General features: G+C 38.0%; 1 protein-coding gene across 4 annotated transcripts; it reads right to left on the minus strand.

The window, feature by feature from the left end:
• Positions 1-2,227: 2,227 nt before the first annotated feature.
• On the minus strand, positions 2,228-23,721 carry LOC133874720 (pantothenate kinase 2). Of its 4 annotated transcripts, none has more exons than XM_062312599.1 (23): positions 23,565-23,721; positions 22,637-23,011; positions 21,410-21,619; positions 21,134-21,189; positions 20,328-20,444; positions 19,346-19,465; positions 19,149-19,243; positions 18,945-19,038; positions 18,631-18,762; positions 10,526-10,638; positions 10,133-10,325; positions 8,880-9,088; positions 8,151-8,195; positions 7,950-7,998; positions 7,426-7,508; positions 5,674-5,790; positions 4,660-4,723; positions 4,231-4,377; positions 3,981-4,139; positions 3,596-3,679; positions 3,110-3,304; positions 2,845-2,916; positions 2,228-2,508 (listed from the first exon to the last, which is right to left on the minus strand). In XM_062312599.1, the coding sequence occupies exons 2-23, from the start codon at positions 22,920-22,922 to the stop codon at positions 2,419-2,421; spliced, it is 2,730 nt and encodes a 909-aa protein (XP_062168583.1). In that variant the 5' UTR covers positions 22,923-23,011; positions 23,565-23,721; the 3' UTR covers positions 2,228-2,418. The 4 variants fall into 4 exon arrangements, with proteins under 4 accessions (XP_062168583.1, XP_062168582.1, XP_062168585.1 ...); XM_062312598.1 differs by having other exon boundaries at positions 21,407-21,619; XM_062312601.1 differs by lacking the exon at positions 20,328-20,444.
• Positions 23,722-24,728: the final 1,007 nt, after the last annotated feature.

Here is a 24,728-nt window from a genome sequence, read left to right on the forward strand (position 1 = left end):
GCGAACCCTTGCTCAAATCCAAAGTGGGATAAGATTAAGATTAATAGTGCTCGTAGATTTTTTTTCTAATGTATAGTGCTTGTAGATTTAAAACGTCTAATACCTACCTAAAAATAGAAAAAACAAAACATTATCGGATTTGACAATATTGACATGATAATTTCAAATTTTCAACAAACTCTTGAATTAGTCATAAATAAACTATTTAATACGTAGTAATAATAATAATAATAATAATAATAATCAATTTTTTTTTTATCTCGTTATTATTTATTTCACAATATTAATGCAATTTCAACTAACTCTTGAATAGTCATGGTTAAAAAAGAAAAAAGAAAAAAAATTAAAACTGACATATCATGATTATGAAATAAATATGAAATAAAAATATAATTTTTAACATTACTTTACATTTACATAAAATAATTGAGTACATTGGAAGATAATAGCTAACATAATAGGGATTGAATCCTTAAGGGTTAAGGTTAAGACTTCATTCAAAACTATGGGCGGAAATCTTGTCGTATAAACTTTAAAAAATAATATATAGAGAAATTTTTTTGTCTTCTAGCATTTATTTCACGTACATTTTCACTGAGTTGGCATGCTCCATCTACTCTTAATTAAAAGGAAAAAAAAAAATTAATGGTAGATGAAACATCATGCCAACTCAGTAAAGATGAACACGGAATGGATGCCAAATGCAAAGAAGTATTTCTCTAAAATAAATAGAAAGTAATTAAATTAGTCATAGAAGTGGTCAGCCACTCACTCTTCAATGGGTGGCTAACTATCATTATAAGAAAAGTAACTAACGTTTTACCTTTTGAAGAAATTGTTATTAACCTTAAATTTTTTTATGTCATCTAAAAGTACTTTTATTAAATTCTGTCGGAATCTTATGCTTTTCTATGATCATCTAAAAGCACTTCATTAAATTCGTGCCCTAGTCACTTTTGTCTCACAAAAATATAAAAAAAAACATGGCCACTTGACTTGAGAAGGGCCCTCTTCCTCCCAAACAAAAAAGGGAAATCTTGGACATTTACTCTATAGATATTCTTTTTGCCAAATGAAGTTTTATAAGGCCTAAATTTTTAGCCTGGGACCTGTCTTGCTTGCCAGAATAGGGAAGAAGAAGGAAGTTGGTCTACATTTAAACTAAACGCACTAAAAAGGCCTGAATTATCATTATGTTCTTGTTCTTGTTCTTTGCTCATCTTGATTTGCCTTTGGGTCTCATTCTTTATTTGAACAAATTTTGTGCATAGATACAAAATACTCATACATTTAATAAATTTTAAATCTTCTTTACCTTTTAAAATGAATGAATCTAAATTGTCCGCCACTAAAGGAGGAAAAAAAGAAAGAAAAAAAAGAAGAAGAATCAAATTATTCATGATGTGATACCCATTCAGTGGATAGTCGAGTCTTTGCAATTTTGTGGGCAAGAAGGCAAAATTAGGTTGGACTTGGACATCTGAAAAAGATGGCTATATTGGATTGTATGGACTATTTTTTAAAAAAAAAAAATTGGAGAACTCCCATGGGTATCTTTCTTTCTTTTTGAGGCAAAACCATAATAAAACATGTTACCCAACGGAAGGCAGATGTTGTACGATAATAATATGACAGCATGCACAGCTATTGAATAGAAAAGTGACATTGCTCTTTTTTAAATTGTTTAGATAAGATTTAATTCTTCAAAGAAAGGACCGCCCACAGACGTCCAAGCCTGCGGCTCTGAATCACCCAAGACTTTGTTTTCTCTGTGAAACCTCCTCACCTTCTATGCGAGAACTTTGTCTCCCAAATGAAATCTTCCTATGTGGGTGTTAGGGTCCCCAATTCCCTCTTCCTTGCCACTAGTTTTTCCAGACATTTTTTCTTTTCTCCTTTCAGTGTGTTTTGTAGCCTACATTTACTGCTCTCCGTCAATAGCCTTTGCCCACATACCCATCATCCACCCCAATCAACCTCTTCTCTGTCTACCCCTCCCCTGTTTCCAAGTGTGCACGCCTACTTCCTCCTTTTACGGGCCCCTCTTCCGCCCTCCTTAGCCTCACCCCCATCACCCATATCTCTCCCCCACTGCCATGTCCCACGCGCTCTCCCTCCCTCCCTCCGGGTGCCTCTTTTTTGTCTAGAGTTTGTAAAGAATATTTCAGTCTTAATTAAATTTCATCTCTCTCTGATCATGTTCATGAAGTTTAAAGTAGAACCAATATGAAGGTGGCACCGTAAAATTTATACCATATAACAAATAACGGATATCACTCGACATATTTGGGACAATACTTGAACAGTTCATAGCAAAATGTAAAGTATTGTGTGTGGGTAAAATAGGTATGGATGTGATACGTTGGAGCCATGTTTCTACCACCGACTTTTCCCCTCTCACATTGTGAACAGAGGCTTTCATCTGGCTGGTTCATATCGACAAACACAGTCGTATATGTTTCCATAAATCAATTTCTCTGCCAACCTCTGGTTCTTCACCATTGCAAGCTGCAAGACAAGTTGTTCATGTTACATGAAGTGTCAAAGGAGAACTTTAAACCCCACTGCCTACTCCGCTGCCAACACAGTTTACTGGGCAAGCCATTATCTCATTTTTAATTTATTTTTTTATAAGTAATCGAGATATCATTAGAAGCGAAAGGCGCATCCAAGTGCACAGAAAATATACAAGAGAACACCTAGCTAGCTAGAAGGAGATTAGCTCAAAAAAAATTATCGAGCTATTACTCGATCAATGGAATTTCCCAATTATTAAGACGGCCAGACAAATAATTCCACCCCTTTATCACATCCCAAAATAGACAGAAGACCATAGAGTTTTACCTTCAAGGCATCACATTTAAACCGAGCATTGAAGTTGGTGTGTAGAGCTCTACCCATACCTTCTAAAATAATCTGCAAAGTCCAAACTTTTATTATAGTGCGTTTTTAAAAAAATAAATTAAAAAAAAAAAAAATCTGCAACAATTTGTTTTCAACAGAAGGGGGCATTAAAGAGAGAGAGAGAGAGAATGTATATATAATGGTTTAAGGTCGTACACAAGGTAATGCTTGACAAGGATTTAAATAAATGGAACAAGCATCATACCAAATCAGCATCTTTGGCAGCAGCAGCTAGCTCAGAGCTGACCTGCCTTAAGTCAATGCATGGACTCCCGCACCCATTCTCAACGACCATCAATGGAACCGAACATGAATTTTCTTTGGAACCATCTAAGTTATTGATCATTGCATCCACGAGTAAGCCTCCTGCTTCAGCAGCTCTGCGAAGAATGTCACAATGCTGTGCACTAGAAGAATCAGTTCCCTTCTTTTAATTTATAAAGCGATATAAAAAATACTGTGTTCAGGGTATGATAGAACCATGAATACCAAATTAGTACAACAACAAAAAAAGGAGGGAGTAACTCAATTAACATTTTCAATTTCCATAGATTTTCGACTACCCATAATTCATTGAAAGATACGAAGGAGACTAAATGGTTTTAGGGACAATGATATGAATCAACATAGGGGGGACACAAATAATGGACAGAGATCGAGTGTACAGAAGTGTTCATGCATATGCACAGACCTTGGCAGCCTCAGCTACAATGTCGGGAAGCTCCATAGCGGTTACATCATTTAGAGCAGGGAGAGAGTTTGCAACCAAAACAACCTGCAAAAACAGTTTCATCACTCATTTTGACTACATACATTCATTACGAGTTGGCAGAAGAAATTGACCCTAACACCCATCATTTTGACTCTCTCACTCTCTCTCTCTACACACACACACACACACTGTTTTTAAGACAACAAAACCTCTCTTCCCTTCATAGATTCTATTGATTAGTGACACCATTCCCATTGTTAACCAACATAAACTGGGCAAGAAACTCTACTGTCGTGGATTGTAGACTAGTCCTCCAACCTAGTGATATAAGAGCTTCATTAGCATTAGAAATCAATGGACTTACTTCAGTTCCACGTCGAAGGAGTTCCCTTGCAAGGGGAAGCATCCCTAGAACAACATCAGCACCTGCGTTGTCCACAAAGAGTAAAGCTTTTCTATGTGGAGCAGGCTTCTTGTCTCCAGACCCTAACATTCTCTCTTTAAAGACATCAAAATCATCAACCTAAATCATGGTAACAAGAGATTTTTGTTAAAGATAGATCTATAGAAATAGCAAATCAAGTATGCTGAACGTGGGATTTGGCTCCAATTACCCGCCAAGGTCTTTGCATTTTATTGCGACTCATTCTATAAATTTCAATGATTGTTCCTTTATGATAGAGATCCACACAGGCACGGGCTCCCCAGTCAAAAATGTTCGCAGCAAGGACACCTTCAATTAGAGTTAGCAGTCTTATTTCCTGCACATAAAGAAAGAAAAAAAGAGGGGTTCAAAGGATCAGAACATTGGCCAACGCGCTGCCAGGTACAGTTCCCTTAATGTGCTGGCAGGAATGACCACGTGAAACATTGAAAGGTTCAGCCTAATTCAACTAAATTTTTGCAGAGATGCCAAATGAAATATATTGAATAAGCTTTGGGTAAGATCAATATAAAAATATCCAATGACTTTCCTTTTAAACCATTTAACTCATTCCCTTGAGCAAGGAGAGGCACAGAACGGCAGTCATAAATACACATACCTCGCTCATGCTATCTAGCTCCATTAACAGGTCAGGTAAAACAGCAAGTGACGCCTCATTCTCCCTGGTACACACAGAAAAGTGGGATAAAAGAAAAAAAGTAAAATAGGTGTCAGAAGACGGAGTGTGTGTGTGTGTGAGAGAGAGAGAGAGAGAGCATGGTGCATATATGATATCCTGGACCTTTTTTGTTTCTTTTTATTAAATTGTTTTATTCATATAGTCTCTTATTACAATACTCACAATAAAGATAAAATGCCTGATAGATACTATATTAAGGGAGAGTACAACACCAATGTATCCACATTGATCGTCCATGATTAATCTCTTTTAAGAAACTTACAAATTCGACCCTGGCTAACTATTGTCGTAAATAATATCATATAAGAAAAAGATGCATGGAAATCTTATAAATTAGAAGATTAGCATTATTTGATCTTGTTCTAGTGAAAATAATCTTACACAGGGCTATGTGATAATGCAAAACACATTTAAGAAAAGCATTCTGCGTGCATCATGCATGTATTTCCTCTAAGCTATCAGACATGCAAGCTATTTATGCTCATATAACTCACATAGACCGCTCAAAATAGACTGCTTAAATAGAGCACGCAAAATGCCAAACCATTTGGATAATAACACACAAACACAAACACAAAGGAATAGGATCCTCTCCATTTTACCTGAAATGGAAAGAAGCCATTTCATGGTTAAGATTTTATTTTGTTGCATCTAACGGTGTACGTGATGCCATAGGATGAATATGTTGCCACGTCATTTAAACATTTTTAAATGACGTGGCATCATGTACACCGTTAGATGCAACCAAATAAAATCTTGACCAAGAAATAACTCCTCTCCATTTTAAGTGAAATTGAGACGATCATTTTCCAAATACAACAAACATATTGTTGGTATGGGGAAGTAAATATCCATTACATATTTACTACTTGCAAAAGGTCAAAAAGGAAATCAGAAAAATCTTTACAGCTTGACCAAGAAAGATGCAGTTACCTCTGTTTTATACTTCTATAGGCATCAACAAATTGGAACTCCCTCAAGCACTCTTCCCTCAGTTCCAATAGATTGGCTAAGCCTAACTTTCCATATGCTGCAGGCTCCTCCAGCAACCTATTGAGCCAGTTGGGAATTAGTAAAAGGTACAATTATTAGCTTAAAAAATTCATTTATCTTTGAAAATACAGAACAGATACTGTAACAGAAATAATGGTACATATAGTCTTTCAAAAGGAATATATGATCAATAAAAATTTCATACTCTTTTTACGTTAAGTTTTCCAACACCAGATAGTCCAAGGTCATGCTCTCATTCTAATTCAAGGGCTCAGTTTCATCCAAAAACTAGCTAGGAAATAGACACGACACATGCTTGGCAGGTTATGGAAACCAATACACTGTTGACAAAATTGCAGAAACAAGCCATGACTATATTGTTGACAAGAATGGAGATTTGAGATGCCATCAGTGTGAACTACGAAGCATTAAGAACTAGGTTGAGCCAATAAAATCCAAATTCTCACTTTATTGTCTTACATGGGTAGTTTTTTTTATGTTTTTTGTGTTTCCCACAAGAGGTTTCTCCTTCTTGAGGTTCATTTGCCAAAGAATGTTGTTAGAATAAAAACAAAGTATGGAGAGAGAGAGAGAGAGAGAGCAAAGAATACAAAGTCAATGAGCCCTAGCTCCAAAATAGTATAAAATAAGTATGGATGTATGAGATGTCTTGTGCACAAGCCAGTAGGAAGTGCAAGTTACTTTTTTTCTTTAATCATTTATATTTTTCATACATTTCCATCATTCCAAAACCATAGAACAAGCTGAGATGGGACTTAGTTTCACATTACAGAATCTTCTTCAAATTAGGGGGAAAATAGATTTAGCCCCCTCAAATTGACACCCCATTTGTACCTACCCCTAAACTACCATTCGTGACACTTAACCTCCTCACCCTACCATTTTTTGTAGTTGGCACACTCCATTAGCGTTTGGTGTTAAAATGGATGGAAAATACTGTATGTGACCTACACGTGCAAATTTTTTATTTGAAATACCAAAAATACCCAGATTTTGGAAGCTAAAATGTCGCATTTGTCCGTCAAATAAAAAATGCAACAATTTTTTTAAGAGAGAGAGAGAGAGAGAGATGGGGGTGGTCTGGGGGTGGCCGCACCACCCCCCTCAGCTCGAAGGGGGGGTGGTTTGGCCACCCCCAAAACTACTCCCTCAAGCTGAGGGGTGGTCCGTGACCCCACCAACTTTTTTAAAAAAAAAAAAAAAAAAAAAATTGTTGAAGAGTAAATATTTTTCACATGTAAGTTTCCGTCTATTTTAAAGCCAAACACTAACGGAAGGTGCTAATTGAAAAGAAATGGTAGTTTAAGGGGGTCAAGTGTCACAAATTGTAGTTTGGGAGGCTATTTGAAAATAAGCTGTCAGTTCATGAGGGGTAAGTGCATTTTCCCAATAATTAGTGACCTAAGCTGATAACATTTATTATAAAAGTTATTTGTCCATTTTAGGGATGTATGTTAACTTATAAAAAAAAAAAAAATTGTCCTTTCCCTGTAAAATTTCACTCTACTTACATTATTTGAAAAGAACAATAACTTATGCTACAATTATAGTAGGATGGAGGTATCATACTTTGCCAATCCCCAAACTGCGTACCTTTAAATTTTTTTTCCCTGATAGGGTAAAACTCTACAATAAATGTATGAGATATAATTTATGAAACCATAAAATTACCTTCCCAGATGCGCAGAAAACGCACGAGCAAAAGCATCACCCCTTCTTTTAGCATCATCAGTTCCGCCTTCACTTGCTACTGCCTACCACAATTCACATTAAAAGCTCAGTCATAATAAAGCAACAACAAAACCGTCCAGCTTATTCTTTTACCAAATAATCAAGGAGAAGACTAAGAAAGCACACAAGCTAGTCCCAACCATATAAACATGGTAGCAGTACATTATGATAACCAAACTAATCTAGGGTGCACATTGGACAATAGATTCAAGAGGGCTTTATCATTTTTATTTCTTTCATAACATTTGGTTCACTTTGAAAAAACTAGTGTTGACTAATTCCAATGTTACCAGAACTCAGCAGATATTAAACTTTTTTGTCATTCATTGCGTGGCCTACATGTGCTCATGTGTGCCACAAAGAGAGAGAGAGAGAGAGAGAGAGAGAGAGAGAGAGAGAGAGAGAGAGAGAGAGAGAGAGAGAGAGAGAGATCTTGGGGTTTTCATGATGATATCTCTATTTACCTTATCAACAAGGTCTGGCAAATGCTCTGACAGCACAGTAAACCAATACCTACATCAAGATAAACATCTAAAATGAGCTAAAGCGGGTTTCCTATTTTTGGGAGTAATGATAGGGCATTAACCAGCATTATCACTTATTCTGCAAAAAAATGTTTTTTCAGGGATTCCTGGAAAAGCAGCACGTTTACTGTATGTACTCACTCTAACTCGCTGTGATCCGAGAGATCAATAGTGTTAGGCTCATACCTGCAGTTTAACAAAAAAAATAATTACTTGTAAAGATTATAGCATAACAAACAATTGTCAACATGCGTGATGGGTATCAAGTCCACAAAGGTGCAGCAAATAACACACTTCTTAAACAAACTGTTTTTACTAATAATGATGGAAGCTACATTTATCTGAGAGACAAACCAATAACATGGTTGCCTATCAAATTAAACCCATCTTAGGCTTCCCCTTTTTGCTTCTTCTTTGGTGTAAACAGTGTATCAATTGAAAGTGCACAAAATAATATCCACTTAAAAAGTGGTGATAACTAAATGAGTGATGCAAAATAGCAAAACCACAATAAGATGATTTCATTCATTCATTCATGTACCTATTCATTTACTTAATTTGTATGAAGTGAATAAAATCAGTGAATTCAAACGCATAACCAGTTAAGAATGCAGCAACCGGAAAGGAAGTGGCTGGATGTGAGACTTTATTCATGAGAAAGACAATTTGTAAAAGATCAAAGACTAAACCTTTTTTTGATAAGAGATCAAAGACTAAACCTTGCCTGATAACAACAATGAAAATCCATTTTTTCCATCAATGAATGAAGAGAAGAATTAACCCAATGTCAAATATCAAACTAAATAACAGTAACAAGAAAGTTCATCTAACTAGAGTAGCTGAGCAACTCCAGTATGTAATTTCACGTACATTTTCAGGTCAGCCAATAATGGAAACACCTCTAAACTGGGAACCAGATGAAGAACACCAACATTTAGAGCACTGGCATCAGAACGCAGAATACCTCCTTTGGATAAAGGAACTTCAAACCCTCCAAGTCCAGTAGTTCCAGGTGGAGCCATAGGTACCGGGGCAGTAATCTCAGTTCCCTTCTGCACAAACTTCTCCATCCATGAAATCTGCATTTGAACCCACATTGAACCATTCGTGAGAATATGTAGGAATACACAAGGAAATAATCAACAAAAATACTTCTAAAGAGGCATGGGCTTCTGGATCTAAAAGGACAAAGCATAGGACCAAAAATTCAGAATTAGTTAAACTAGAACATTGGCATTTCAACCACCCACAGGCCTCTCTTCAAGTACTAGACTATCAACCATTTTAGGAGGAAATTTAAAAAATTGGCTTGGACCAGGTATGTGAGTGTACCTAATTCCCCTGATCATCTACCAAATCAATAAATATGTTATATTACAATTAAAATGATAGCAAAGGACCTCATGTTTGTTACAAGAAGAATAATCTCTTCTTTTACTTAGTTAAGGCGATGCTCACCAATGTGAAGCAACAACATATATCTCAGATATAGGATGAGGAAAGCTCAAGTCAATCTTACAAGTACTAGATAAAAATTTTAAAAAATCCTTCTCTGACCCATGATAAAACGAATAATATACTACAGGGATTTAATGAATCAAGGCAAACACCGATTCATATACAGGTTAATTTTGCATGATGAAGTTGTAAAACTGATTGGTTAGCTACAAAGGTGACTAAGTTGCTTATTGCAGGGTCAACCTTTAATTCTTTCCTTTTGCCAAATTTTCAATTGCATTCTTCAACTTCAAAGGTTCTCTTATCACTAATCAGTGGGCTACAATTGTTCTGCCTTTAATAGCTATCCAAGTGGAGGAGGAATAACTTTTGACATTGATTGAATATGATTCCAGAGAATACCAACAGAGAATATGATTCCAGGGAATCATAATAGAGAAGCTACGCTTGCCAACTTTTATCAGTGTCCTTCCAGGAGAACCCTATGCTACAATTATTAGGACTTTCTTGATGGTAAATGGGCTAACAGCCAAACTCAAAGGTAACTCATTTGCCATCAAGTTGGCTTTGCATTATGCAGAATACCCAAGCCAACTCCGTTATGTTCACGTGGGCTGGCGCCTGGCAGGTCCAAATCAGATTTTGCCAACTGTTACTATACTTGCCTTCTCATTCAAATCCCCAAGTGGTGGGCCATGAATCTTTCCTCCTGTGTATGGTGCACCCATCGGGAACCTTTCAACTAACTGATGGGCCATCAATACATCAAGACCGTGCGTCTCATAGCTCATGAATGCCCCTAAAGCTCCCAGAAACCCTTCATGCCGCAAGAACATGGCTTGCATTTCTCCTTTTGACCTAAAACAATAATATTCTAAAACCTCAAGACAAAATGGTGAGAATTAATTAACTAAAAAACAATAGAGAAGAAATCGACCCAGACAAAGTGAATAAAACTCCGACATGGAAGCATTTTCATGAGCACACTAACCTGGTTTTGTTATATTTTTCTGTTTTAAGATAAAATTTAGTACGAACCTCAATAAAGTAGTACGTACCAGAAATGAACTGCAAAGGAGATAGTGTCCATGGTGTAAGCGTGACCCCTGATAAAAAATCCCCCAAAAAATATTCGCTTTATCCCAAATCGTAGTGCATTCAAGTAAGATATCTACACATCAAAAGAGTCAAATCAGATCTATCAACCACCAGCATAAATATACCAACTATTTGATAGGTTAATAGGTCTTAAGATGCCACAACTTCCTGAAGGAACATGAATTGAGAAAACTAATCATAAAAAAAATAAATAAATAAATATAAAATATAAAGAAATGTATTATATAATCATAAACCATTATCCTGATAAATATAAAAAAGCATGTCGTCCGGCGTCAGAAGTCATGAATCACATGTCAACTGTGTAAGTCAAAAAATAAGATTTACCCTAATTGAGCATTGAGAGTAAGTTGGGAAGTCACATGCAACAAAGAAGCTGATCAAAGTCAATCAGAAAAATGGTCAACCCCATGTAAATGTTAAATCATCAGTTATCCAAAAAACTTAAGCTAATTGAAAATGATGAATGTAATAATTTAATTAATACTGTAACACTCATCCTCACGTGTGAGACCAGATAATATGTAAACAATTTTAATTAAAATGTGAGTTTCACCAAGTTTAAATTCAAGACATTTGCGCTAATACCATGTTAAATTATCACTCATCCCAAAAGCTTATGGATTTGAGCTCAAGTATGTTATATTAACCACTCACACTTGTGACATCTTTTCGACGTGGGATTCAATCTTTTACACTCACACGTGTATATTCAACAATCTCCCCTTGACGTGTAAGTCCATCACCACATTGCTACACTCTCCCTCAAACGAAAGTTTTTATCAATCTTATGGGCCTTTTTCAGGATCACTCAGGTACTATATTGGTTTGCCTGCGCCATTCACCTTTGCTCTTACTTTAGGGACTATCGTTTGTGCATGTGCCATGAATCTTTGCCCCTTACTTCAAGGACCATCGTTCATGCTCGTACCTTGCACAGGGACCACTATCCAAGCCTACGCCACTCCACCTGTTAAAGTATTAATTAAATTTATTTATTTATTTTTATTTTTATTTATTTTTTGATAAGTAAGAGAAATATCATTAAAAAGCGCAAAGCGCAATCAAGTACACTTCTAAGTGGAAGTAGAAAACAATACAAGGAAATCATTAAAACTAAACGATAAGGGTGAGAGGAACGCAGCCGACCAAGAGTACAAAGAATGAAAGAAAAAGGAAATGAGATCCTCAGTAGTTCTTTCTTTGTCCTCAAACTGCCTATCATTGCGTTCCCTCCATAAGCACCACATAAGGCAACAAGGGACCATCTTCCACACGACTGCACTCCGGGAGCGACCACCAGTCCACCAGCAAGCGAATAAATCTACCACCCGAAGAGGCATAACTCAAGACAAACTGAAGCAACTAAAGATGGCGTTCCACAAAGCGCGAGCTAACTCACAATGGAGAAGAAGATGATCCACTGACTCCCCATTCATTTTGCACATGCAACATCTATTAATCACTATGACCCGCTTCTTCCTGAGATTGTCCAAAGTAAGGATCTTCCCATGCGCTGCCGTCCAAGCAAAGAAAGCCACTTTCAAAGGAACCTTGGTCCGCCAGATACTTTTCCAAGGAAAATGAATAGCCTCTTTGCAAGCAAGAGTCTTATAGAAAGATCTAACATCAAATTTCCTTTTGTGAGAAGGAGACCACCATAGCTTATCCTCCCCATCATAATTCACTCTGGAAGAGTACAACAAAGAGAAAAAAGAGGCCAAAACATCCACCTCCCAGTCATGGGCCGCTTGGAAAAAAGCTAACATCCCACTGATAAGACCCACTCACCACAACCAAATGGTCTGCTACAAGAGCATCCTTGTCACGCGCAATATCATACAAAACTGGGAAAGCTTCCTTGAGAGGCACCTCACCACACCACACATCATCCCAAAAACGGATCCTAGATCCATTTCCCAACATGAGTCTGATATGGTTGCGAAACGAACTCCATCCCTTCCTAATATTCTTCCAAAGCCCCACTCCGTGAGACCCAGGGGGGTTTAAAGAACACCAACCATCCCGAGTAGGTCCAAACTTTGCATCCACAACAGATTTCCACCAAGCCTCTCTCTCATGGACATAGCGCCACAGCCACTTCCCTAAAAGAGCCTTATTGAAGAGCCTCAAATTCCTGATGCCCAAGCCACCACTTGAAATAGGGGAACAAACCTTGGGCCAATTAACCAGATGAAATTTAAATTCTTCGCCTATGCCACCCCACAAGAAATCTCGATACAACTTCTCTATACGACTAGCTACACTGGAAGGAATAGGGAATCGAGATAGAAAGTACGTCAGAAGATTAGAGAGTGTGCTTTTTATCAGGGTTACTCTGCCACCCTTCGACAAATACAACCGCTTCCAGCTAGCCAGACGTCTCTCGATCTTCCCAACTACCTCATCCCAGCTAGACTTAGCCTTAAAAGGAGCCCCCAATGGAAGACCGAGATACTTTAAAGGAAGAGACGAGACTCCACAACCCAAAATACCAGCAAGATCATCCATATTATCCACAATACCCACAGCAGCCAAAACTGACTTATCCAAATTAATCTTCAAACCTGAAACAGCTTCAAAAAACAGTAATAACATTCGAAGATAGAGAAGATGATCAGGACTAGCCCCGCAGAAAACTAAAGTATTGTCTGCGAATAAAAGGTGAGAAACATTAATCACTCTAGTGCTTCTAGAGCCCACAGAGAAGCCAGAGAGAAAGCCCCTTTGAATAGAAATAGAGAACAACTTACTAAAAGCCTCCATCATAATGACGAACAAAAGAGGCGACAGAGGATCACCTTGTCTAATACCACGAGAGCTGCTAAAAAAACCAGAAGGGGTGCCGTTCACCAAAACCGAGAAACGCACCGATGAAATACAATGCGCTATCCATGAACACCATCTCTCCCCGAAGCCACATCTTCTCAACATATACAATAAAAATCCCAGTTAACATGATCATAAGCCTTCTCAATATCCAATTTACATAGTAACCCAGGCTCACCTGATTTGATGCGGCTATCCAAACACTCATTCGCTATAAGAACAGAATCAAGAATTTGCCTTCCTTTCACAAAAGCATTTTGGGGATTCGAAATAATCTTCGCCACCACCTTTTTGAGTCTATTAGCAAGAACTTTAGCAATGATCTTGTAGACACCACTTACAAGACTAATAGGTCGAAAATCTTTAAGATCCATAGCCCCAAACTTCTTTGGAATTAAGGCTAAAAAAGTGGCATTAATGCTTTTGACAAACTTACTATGAGTGTGGAATTCCTGGAATACCTCCATGAGATCGGTCTTGATCACCTCCCAACAATCTTGGTAGAAAGCAAGAGTGAACCCATCAGGACCTAGAGCCTTATCACGATTCAAACCTTTAACCACCTCTAAGACCTCCCTCTCCTCAAAAGGAAGTTCTAAAGAAGAAGCTTCACCCACATCCAAATTGTCAAAAACAAGGTTATCCAACCTAGGCCTCCAACTGAGAGGTTCTGCAAAAAGAGATTTATAAAATTGAGCAACATGATCCCTAATAACCTGCTAATCAGAAGAGATAGAACCATTGACAGAGAGAGACTCAATGGAATTGGATCTCCTATTCGAATTGGCTATACGATGAAAGAATTTGGTGCATTTATCAACCTCTTTAAGCCAAAGAGTCCTAGACTTCTGTCTCCAGCTAATCTCCTCCTGTAAAATAGAATTCTCCAAATCTCTGACGACCCCAAATTTCCTCGCCTTTTCTTCAGGAGTTAAACCCCGTTGTTCCTCCAAACAATCAAGAGCACACAATTCTTCCATATGCATTTTCTTACGGAATTCCACATTACCAAACTCCTGATCGTTCCATCTTTTGAGATCAATCTTCAATGCCTTAAGCTTTTGAGAAAAGATGAAGCTGGGCGAACCTTGAAAACGATAGGACTCCCACCACATATGCACCCTATCCACAAACCCTTCAGCCTTTAGCCACATATTCTCAAACTTGAACGGTCTGGGACCCCAATGAACACCACCACAATCAAGAAGAATAGGAAAATGATCAGAACACAGTCTTGGAAGCCTTTTCTGAAGAGAACCTGGAAACTTGACTTCCCAATCTGGAGAAACAAGAAATCTATCAAGGCGAGACCAAGAGGGGATCTCCTGATTATTAGACCACGTAAAAGGCCCTCCTACGAGAGGAAAATCCATAAGATCCTGTTCAAAGATAAAGTCCGAAAACTCCATCATAGCCGCATTAAGACGAACGTCTCTAGATCTTTCAGCAGGAAAGCAAGTGACATTGAAATCACCCCCAATGCACCAAGGTAACTCCCACCAAGAAGAAAGGCCAGCCAACTCGTCCCAGAGGGAACTTCTAAGAGAGTCAAAGCTAGGACCGTAGACTCCAGCAAAAGCCCAAGAGAAATTATCAGCAACGCTTCTGAAAGAGCAGGCAACAACAAACTCACCCACATACACTTCAATCTTCTCTAAAATCCTTCTATCCCACATAATCAAGATACCACCAGAGGCCCCGCGAGAAGCAAAATAGCACCAATCAACAAAGTGACAACCCCACAGACTTCTCACTAAACTATTAGACACAAAATCCAATTTAGTTTCTTGCAAGCATATAATGTCAGCCTTCCATTGCCTTAATAAATTTCTGACTTTCAACCGCTTGGCACCCTCGTTTAACCCTCTAACATTCCAAGAGAGGATTTTAGGCTTCATAAAAACCACCATAAGCCCTTCCTTTGCACCTACCACGTGAGGTGCTGCCACTATGGACATCATAATTAACAAAACAAGCTAATTTGTTTAATTCCCTTTTACCTTTGATGCTCAAGCTAGAGCTAGGATCCGCTTCCTTCTTGTCATTACTGATGATGATAGCCTCGAACACAGCCGAAAGCTGATCTTCAAAGCCGTCGCAAGTAATCCCCACCCATTAGCAATACGCTAAAACCGCTCTCAAAAAGCCCTCTGGATTCTTCTTACCAGAAACTCCCCTAACCTTATCAATAAAAGACAGAGGTACAGGCTCTTCCTCTGGAAGTAAAGCAAGTTTTGTCCCCTTCCTAACTCCTGGACCAGAACTATGAGTCAAATCAAGTGGAGAGAGACCCGCAGAAACCAAAGAGTCCGGAGAACCCGAACCAACCCACACAGTCAGCATATCAAGAGAATCCTTAAGGGGTTTGGCAGAACCAACCGGGTCTTTGGGAGAGATCTCCAGAACCGGAATGGACAAAACAGTCCCCGAGCTCAGTACCGAGGGTCTTACTGGAACAGGGACTTCAGGGACGAAAATAGGATCTCCGGCAACCTCTGGTAACTTTGGAGCCAGACCCGACTTCTCAATCTTACCCCTTTCTCCCTCTGACGTTTCTCCGTCAAATTCTGGCCGGGAATCCCGCTCAGGACAAGAAGAACACCCGACACACTGATTCCCCGGAGCATGGGTATTGGAAGAAAGAAAACCCAACCCACTGGAGTTCTTAGGAGTTGCCGGAGAATTACTTGAGCCCACTAATCCCTTCGCCGGCGACATACCCTCCTCGGGAGACAAAACCCGATCTTTCAAGTCTAAGGCATTGGGCTTCGGAACCTTCTGAATCCAACGAAGCCTCCTCTTCTTCTTGGGTTTATTCTTCCTCTTCCACCCATTAATCTTGGGCTTTAGGCCAGGCCCAAGCTCAAGAAGCCCATCACACACCCTGCTGTAAGCTTGGTCCACATCAGCCTTCAACTTCTCCAGCTGGCTTTTCCAGGTCAAGAGAGAGGAAAACCAGTTCAACTCTCCTGTCAGCTGATTTCCTGCGGAAGTCTCGCCATGGACGCAACCAATCTTGTCACGAGCAGTAGAGACCTTCTTGGCCTTCGCAAAATCAGAGCCACAACGGTAACAGTGGTCTTTACCCACCGGGTTCGTTTGAAAAATTGCGTTTTCTGAATCACTCGAAATCACAACCGGCAGCTTCTGCTTCTCCGAGCGATCACCCTTGTCCTCAGCCAGAGGAATCGCTGGTTGAGACAGCATCCTCTCCTCCTCCAAGTGGCCGGGTCCTGAACGCAGAACTGCTGCAAAGGAAGGCGCACCATCTTTGCTAAGAGTTCTAGAAGAATCACCTTGATCATACCCTCCAATGGCGCCATCACCATTCCTCCTTGACTTCTCTATAACTGTAGCATGACGGCCCATTCCGAACCTAAGCGGAACTTTTAGGAATGCACTAATTTTATCCAATTCAAGGACAAAACTCCTCCAGCCCCTCCCATCGCGACCTTCTGGAATGAAAATAATACCTCTCCGACCACCCACACCATAAACTGCCACTTCAAGAAACCTTCCAGCTGCATTGCCACCTCGTCTGACCATGAGTTCCTTAGACCCCTCTCTGAGAGACCTGATAAAGTCCTTCTCCTCCGGGCACCACTGCAAGTTCTCCATTGTCAACGCCAACCACTCTATGCTTTGAGCACTAAGAAGAACCAGCCCGGAGAATGACTTCCTCCTTTCTTCCAATCTCACCACCGAAGCACCTTCTACCACCGTGAATACGAATGTCTTGGCCTCCACGCAACACCACCGCTCCATTGCTCACTACTCACTCCTGAACGTAACAAAATTCTGATTCTACTCCTTCCCAACGACCCTCACGCGCCACCCCATTATTAAATTTACATTTTCTTATCAACTTAAACTTTAAGGATAACTAGTGATTTAGCATGTTGTCAGAGCCAATGTTAGTGTGCGGTATGGTGGAGTAGCGTAGACACGGACAAGAGTCCTTAGAGTAGGGACAAAGGTGCACAGTGTGGGTATGGACAAGAGTCCATAGAGTAAGGTGCAAAGGTTCATGGCACAAGGACAAACGAGAGTCCCTAGAGTAAGGGCAAAGATGCATAGCACTGGCAAACCAACATAGTACAAGAGTGATCCTGGAGAGGTACCATAAGATTGATAAAAGCTTTCATTTGGGGGGGAGTGTAGCAATGTGGTGATGAACTCACACACCATGAGGAGATTGTTGAGTAGACACGTGTGAGTGTAAAAGATTGAATCCCACATTGGAAAGATATCACAAGTGTTAACCCCAAATGGTTGGCTCAAGTAGTAAGGGCCTTGGTCTTTGTGGTACTCTCATGAGATTTAAAGTTCGAATCTCCTTGTGTGCAAACAATTCATTGGGGCCAGCCCGTCGGCAAAGCCGGAGTATTACCCGATCCATGTGGATGAGGCGCTTTACATGGATCCGAGGTTTACCTAACAGGAGTGGGTACACGAGGTGGCCTTACCTTTGAGGGGTTCCTCGTCATCAAAAAAGATGTCACAAGTGTGACAGCTTTTTGTTGCCAAATGAAGGTCTTACGTCAGCTAAGAAGACTGAAAATTTCGGTTAATATGGCATAGTTAAGCCCTAACCCATAAGCTTGCTTTTGGGATAAGAAATGATTTAATAGTAAGGTGCTCTAAATTTCACTCTAACAACAGGTTCAATGAGAAGAATTGCTACAACAATCAAAGCAAATTCACGAGTGGCAAGAACATAAAATTTTAATACCACTACTATTAGATCCCAACACTTGAACACCGCCATATCTTTAATTTCTTTTAAAAAAAAAAAAAATTATACAATTTTTACTGCATGTGATTAGAAAGCGTACTAGTTATCGACACTTTAGGCATGTGTCTGATGCTTCACTTTTAAGGACCTCATGCTTGTTAACTTTTCTATCATCGTTTCACAAAATAGCAAGTGATAAACATACCAACAACTACTCCAAGTACGTATAAAGAAGGATCACCTAGAATATAACTCAAGAGAAATGCTAAACCTGAAAAGAACCAAGAATTTTCACTTAGAGAATACATATATGTTCTTAACACAAGTACTGGTTCTTTTATGCATAAAGCAATGCAAATATGACAGAATGAAATGGCGGAACATCTTATTTTTTCTATCCCATCTGCTTTGGATAAGGTACCATTGCACTCGCATGATTGAATCTTCTAGGAAATAAAATCCTGCAGTTTTAGAACTCACCTGACCAATATTATAAGAAATCATTCGCAAGAGAGAGAGGGATATATCTTCAGGTCTGTAGTCCTCAAGCTCCTTGTTTTCTGAAATAGCCTTGCCAAAACTAGAAGCAATAGTTGATGCCGAGAGACCAATCTAAAAAGATTTAAAGGGATACTTAGGCACTCTAATGGATTATAAAAATTAAAATAACTCATGCTAATATATTCTCTAAATAAAAATCTGGACTCACTCAAAGCACGTAAGGTTTTTCCTGTGGTGTGTGCCAGTAATATATCCCAATAACACATGGAATAAAGATCAAGTTTAAAATATACCTTAGAGTAATCCATACCACCATAAATGTCTCCAACAAGCATATCTATGGCACTATTATCTCCCCTTTGACTCAGCTCTAGCAACTCATCAAAACTGAGAAAAGAATCAAGCATGGAAGACCTTCAACAAAATTCTAGACAGAGAAGTGGAGATATTAAAATACAAAAAAAGAAAAGAAAAGAAAGACTAAAAATTAAAATGACCTCTTGCACTTTGTTAACAGCTTTCCCAAGCCCCAATAAGTACCACCACCAACATTTGTTCCACTAACCCGCTGAAACTTCCCGTCCCCATCAACCTATCACAACTCAAATCAAAAGCATAGATGATAATCTAATAAGTTTTTCCATACTTTAGCTCAGCACTTAATAACCGAAAGGGGAAAAAAAGATGAATATACCTTGATCATACTAACACCAGATCCAATATTAACAAGAAGATAAGGAAATAACTCATTATGATCAATCTGCACAAACTCTTTCTGACCCTCCATGTGTGTGAAAGCTTCATGGCGAATGGCCTACTAAAAGACATGGTAAAATATTGAATTAATTATTTAGAGAATTTTTTTTGAAAAGTAAGGGAGAAAAAGAACAACCAAAAATATGCAACTAAAGATAAATACCCAAAAATATTTTTTGTAGATCACCAAAATATTTATTTATGTTACTATATTCTTCCCAAATGCACCATTATATTGGCTAAAATGGGTTTAAGATATAACTGTTAACAGAAAAACATGAGCACAAAGGTAATTTTTTTTTTTGCTAAGCTTTAAAAAATATTTATTGATGTTCATTGTCATCCCAACAATATGAATCATGTGATGCCGTTTTGATCTCAATTGGCATGACATAATTTACAGAGGCAATCTGTTTGTCAACTTTGTATGCATTTTCTTGTGGCAAATAAATTACTAACGATAACTGAACATCCTCAGCTATTTGTCATATATTGATGCAGGCAATGCATTAAAAAAAAAGAAAAAAGAAAAAGGGAGAGCCATGGGTTCAACTGTTACTTACCAACCCTTCCCCCCCCACACCAAAAAAAAAAATCCAGTTTGTAAAATCTATCCCAGAAACTACTAATTTAATTTCACATAAATTACATCTACTAGAAAATCCTTGTGAAAGGAGCATAATGAGAATACTAAAATTAAGTCTACTTGTTTTTTTCACGTAACTCCGTACCTGAGAGTCAAATTCAAAGTTTTCAATTACAATATGAATAAGAGTAAGGAAAAAAAAAATCTAAACCTACATCTAACTTACAGCTCATTGACAATTAATATTATTTCAAAATATAAAATGTACAATACCAATAAGCACATTCTAACTGACACACATAAAAGAAATAGAATATCAAATCAAAATTTTCACCTTCAACAAAAAATTTGCTCCGGCCACAAGACAATTCATTTCATCTTCTTTGTCCAGACTAACCCCAAGCCTTTCCTTGAAGAGGTCAGCATACTTGTATGCCCCACCACCTGTGGCCTTCACACAAAAATCAACTTGTTGATAGTATGTGTAAAAGGTGGCCAAATAAAAAATCCACGAAAGCAAAAACAAGTTAACTTGTGCCTGAATGAAAGAGTTTTCCAACTTCAAAACTGAGGACTGCTGTACAATCACAATCATGCTGAAGAAGCAAGAACTTGCAATAGCACATTAAGGAAATATTTTGACAATGGAGGATTCAGAAGTAAGGAATTCATAGAATAGGTGCCTTGACGTCCATTTGAATGAAGAGGAAGGAAAGGAAATAAGACTGATTCATTGTTAGGCCGAATGAATGGGTTCTGAACTTGAGGAGGGCCTCACAATAAGCCGGGAAGCATTTTCATACAAAATGGGCTTAAGAAAGAGTGCAAATGCACAACCAATTAATGGGACAATATCACAATCTCTAGTGGTTAAAATTATTGGAATATATTTTGCAGTATATACAAGGAAAAGTAGCTAAATCTTGATCAAATAATCCCAGTCCAGGACAAAATTAGTCCTAAAATTCTTTTGGTTCGTATTACCAACTCTAAAATGTAATAGATAGTGTATGTTTTATACTCCCTGAATATATTAGTTTGTCAAAAGTAAAAAGCACAGCCTTGAGGCGGTTTACTCATAAGGCATTATGAAAGGCAACCAAGCTTTTGAAATGCTGGCAGTCATGAACACTAGGTTACCTTGATTACAGCATTGTCATTGGCTGGGAGCTCAGAATGCCAAAGCGAATCCATTCCTATCCAACCGAAAATACCATAAGCATCCCAAAAAAGGATTAAAAAAAAAAAAAATTAATGAAAATGAATGTAAGCAACTTAAATGTAGTTACATAAACTAGTCCAAATCAACAATATGATAGAACAAGTTGTTGCAAGCTACTATGCTTAGCAGTAAATAATAATTAATTAATAACATTGAATTTAATGATGACAAGGAAGAATGCTAAGAAATACCACCATGGTGAAGCTGCTTGGAATAGATAAAGTCTAAGCAGTCATTAATCTTGCTCGTTTCAAACTTCACAAAATGAAGCCTCCCACCAAGAATAGGGTAGCTTCTTCTATTACCATTGGAGATCCCTAATCTCTCCTTCACAGTCTTCTTCCTCTTATCATTAATTGCTTGATCCTCATGTCTTGAAAAGTAGACCAACTTGATGAGTGATCCTGCCAATAAACCACTGAAGAATCTTAAGTTCCAATCAAACTTCAAGAGGCTGCCAACACTTTTCCAAACCTTTGCACATATAAAACTGAAAAATAAGATTTCAAGAAACTTGAAAAAAGAACAAAAAAATTAAAGAAAAGAAAAGACAGAGTTGTAAGTTGCAACATCAGGGGACTGTTATTTAATATGAAACAGTTATAGCTGACACTTGTACAATTTATTTAAGATAGAAGGTAAATTGAAAACCTAGGTATCCATTTCTGGTTTCCCAGACTTCTGCAAAGGGCTTCAGCTAGTTATAGAAGCTAGTTGGCTCACTTTTAGCCGTTCCAGCGATTATGCCTAGCCCTACCATCCACTCCTATCATCATAATATAAAGGGGAACAGCTAAGGCGGGAAAATGATTATGACAAATTCCCTGAAGCTGCGCAGGGAGAGGGTGGGGGAGCATAATGCTACATGCATTTTCTCCTAGCCAGGCATATATGATAAAAAGCCTAGTAACCCTTTTGAATCAAACCACAAAAATTCCTGCAAATCGTAATATTCATTGTGTTGGAGTTGTGTCCATTAGTGTTTACCTTCTATATCATGTTGTCCATCTAAATTTAGAAGTGCAATACCTTAATACCTTGATAGTAATTGTAATTGGGCAACAAATGCTGGCGCTAAAGAACTAAGTCTTCCTCCAACACAAAGAAAATGGAAACGGAGGGTAAAACATAGTTTCAAGAAAACCCAATTATGAAAAATGAAGATATAGAAAAGCGGTGTAGTGTCCCAAAAAAACCATCCAAGGAGAAAAAAAACATGCATGGCAAAATGATGTGCATAACCACAACTCAAAATACACAAAAACAAGCCTTTCCTTTTCATTCTCCACCACCAAAGAGAAAGAGAAACCAAACAAAAACAAGCGCAGTCCAATGATAATCATACCGAGTGACTAGAAAGAAGAAACAAAACCAATAAATCACAAGAATGATTGCCTGGAAAAAACAAAGGTGAACTATACCTCCAATGTCAAGAGCCAGATGGAATATGTCATCAGACTGATTAGGCAACAGAATTGTGGGATTCGTCTCCTCAAAATTCCCTTGAATTGCAGCCTTGCTTAGGTCAAGCTGAGGCCTGGAACCCGACCGGTGCATCAAATTGCCGGCGGAAGGGGCCATATCTCTCTCACCCTGACCACCCTCCTCTCCTACCAACCCCACCACTTTGTCTATAGGCTTGTTATTCTCTTCCTCACCCTTTATACCGTCAATTCCAAGAACTGGGTCCTCCGTTTGGGTAGCCATTATACTCCAAAATTTCTCACCGCCCAGCTAGCTAGCTGCCTAACCCAACCCCCAACCGTCTTTGGTCAGAGGCCTTTTTGGTCAATTGCCTTGATGCTCAAAAACAACGATTTTGTCAAATAATTGAGCAAATGCGTTACAAAGAAGAACAATATCGATATAACTTATTGGAAATTATATCATGGATTTACAAATAATATCCATGCTCTGAATTCAACATACCAACTAAAAGTACGGCCAAGAAAAAGCCAACCAACTTCATTTTTAGAACTAGAAAAATATTTATAAATACAGTTAGGACCCAGATGAAAAATATAGAGTATAGATTGCTATTGCTATTGCAATTTTAATGAATCTAGATCAGCTCTGGACCAGCCGAAAGGACAGCATACAATAAATGATAGGGATAAGCATAAAACTTCAAATTAACTCAAAGAAAATGACGACCCAAGATCCAAATGCTCTTTTGTACTGTAGGAGTATAAATTATGCGAGAGGAAATCGACCCACAAATTAAGCAATGTTAATAAACAATTTTAAATATAATTGGGATTAGGTAAGGGAGTGAAAAAGACTACTTGAACAAAATCTGATGAAACAAACAAAATGAACAACAAAAGAAACGGCGTGAAAAGTGCGGACCTTAAATGAGTGAGGACAGCTTTTGATGATTCTTTTTTGGGTAACACACGGAAAATATAGATTGTGTTTGTGTTACAAACTGGTTCGTTAACCAGGTTATGTAATTATCTTTATTGAACTTGGTAGTTGGCAATGATGGTTGATTTTGGTATCTCCTGGGTCTAGATGCGGTAAGTCCTACTCGCCCTGGAGTCGCGCGTGAGAGTTAGGCCGACTCCAAGATTATCTTTGCTGACGGTATCTCGGAATCAGAAAGACATTATTTTTATTATTTTCTTTTAAGAAATGACTCATGTCACACGTAAAGATCGGTTATGAAATAGTGTAATATATATATATATATATATAAATATTATTATTATTACTCATATTTCTCTCCATTCAAAAATTACATGTATTTTTTCTTTTCTTTCCACGAACGCACCTTAACATAAACATAAATTGAGAGTCAAAGCTTTAAAAATACATCTCCATATAAATATAAAAGTCTTCACATCACGGCAAAACAATTTTGCCTTTCAATTTTTTTTTAAAAGTAGAAGTAGTAGTGTCATGTAGAATATAAAAATATTCTATTTAACGACTTAACATTTTTAGTCGGGGCATTGCATTGACTATCCCTAAAGGTCAATTATAGGGTTGGTTGAACATCTTCTTGGGCCACCCTCCTTCGTAAGAGTTCCATCATAAAATGACCAAAATTTGTTTAGAATGATCAATTTCATACCAGAGCTCACCACAACGATCTTTTAAGATAACTTTTTTACTTATGATATCAATTGGATAAAGTCTAAACTCTATGAACTTATTTAATAATTTTTTCTTTTGTCAAAATCTTAATCATGGATTTTAAATTATTGGTTGTGACTTAATCACATCAATATTTTTTTTTTATTACCCATCAAAAGAAAAAAATAAATTGTATTTTTCTATTTTTAAGCCTCACATTATAAAAAGAAAGAGTTAATTAAGAAAGATGTATAAGAAACTTACATGGAATCGAGCATTCCACTTCATAAAACTTTTGATGGACCATATACATGCTTCATTGATCCAAGTCGAGAAAATGGATTTGGGAGCCTAGAACTTAGGCTAAAGTGATAAAGTTCAAACCACAAGCTGTGACTTGGCTACGAAAGATAACACAAAAGAACAAAATAAATA

Source organism: Alnus glutinosa, chromosome 8, assembly GCF_958979055.1.
Source record: "Alnus glutinosa chromosome 8, dhAlnGlut1.1, whole genome shotgun sequence".
Lineage (NCBI taxonomy): Eukaryota > Viridiplantae > Streptophyta > Magnoliopsida > Fagales > Betulaceae > Alnus > Alnus glutinosa.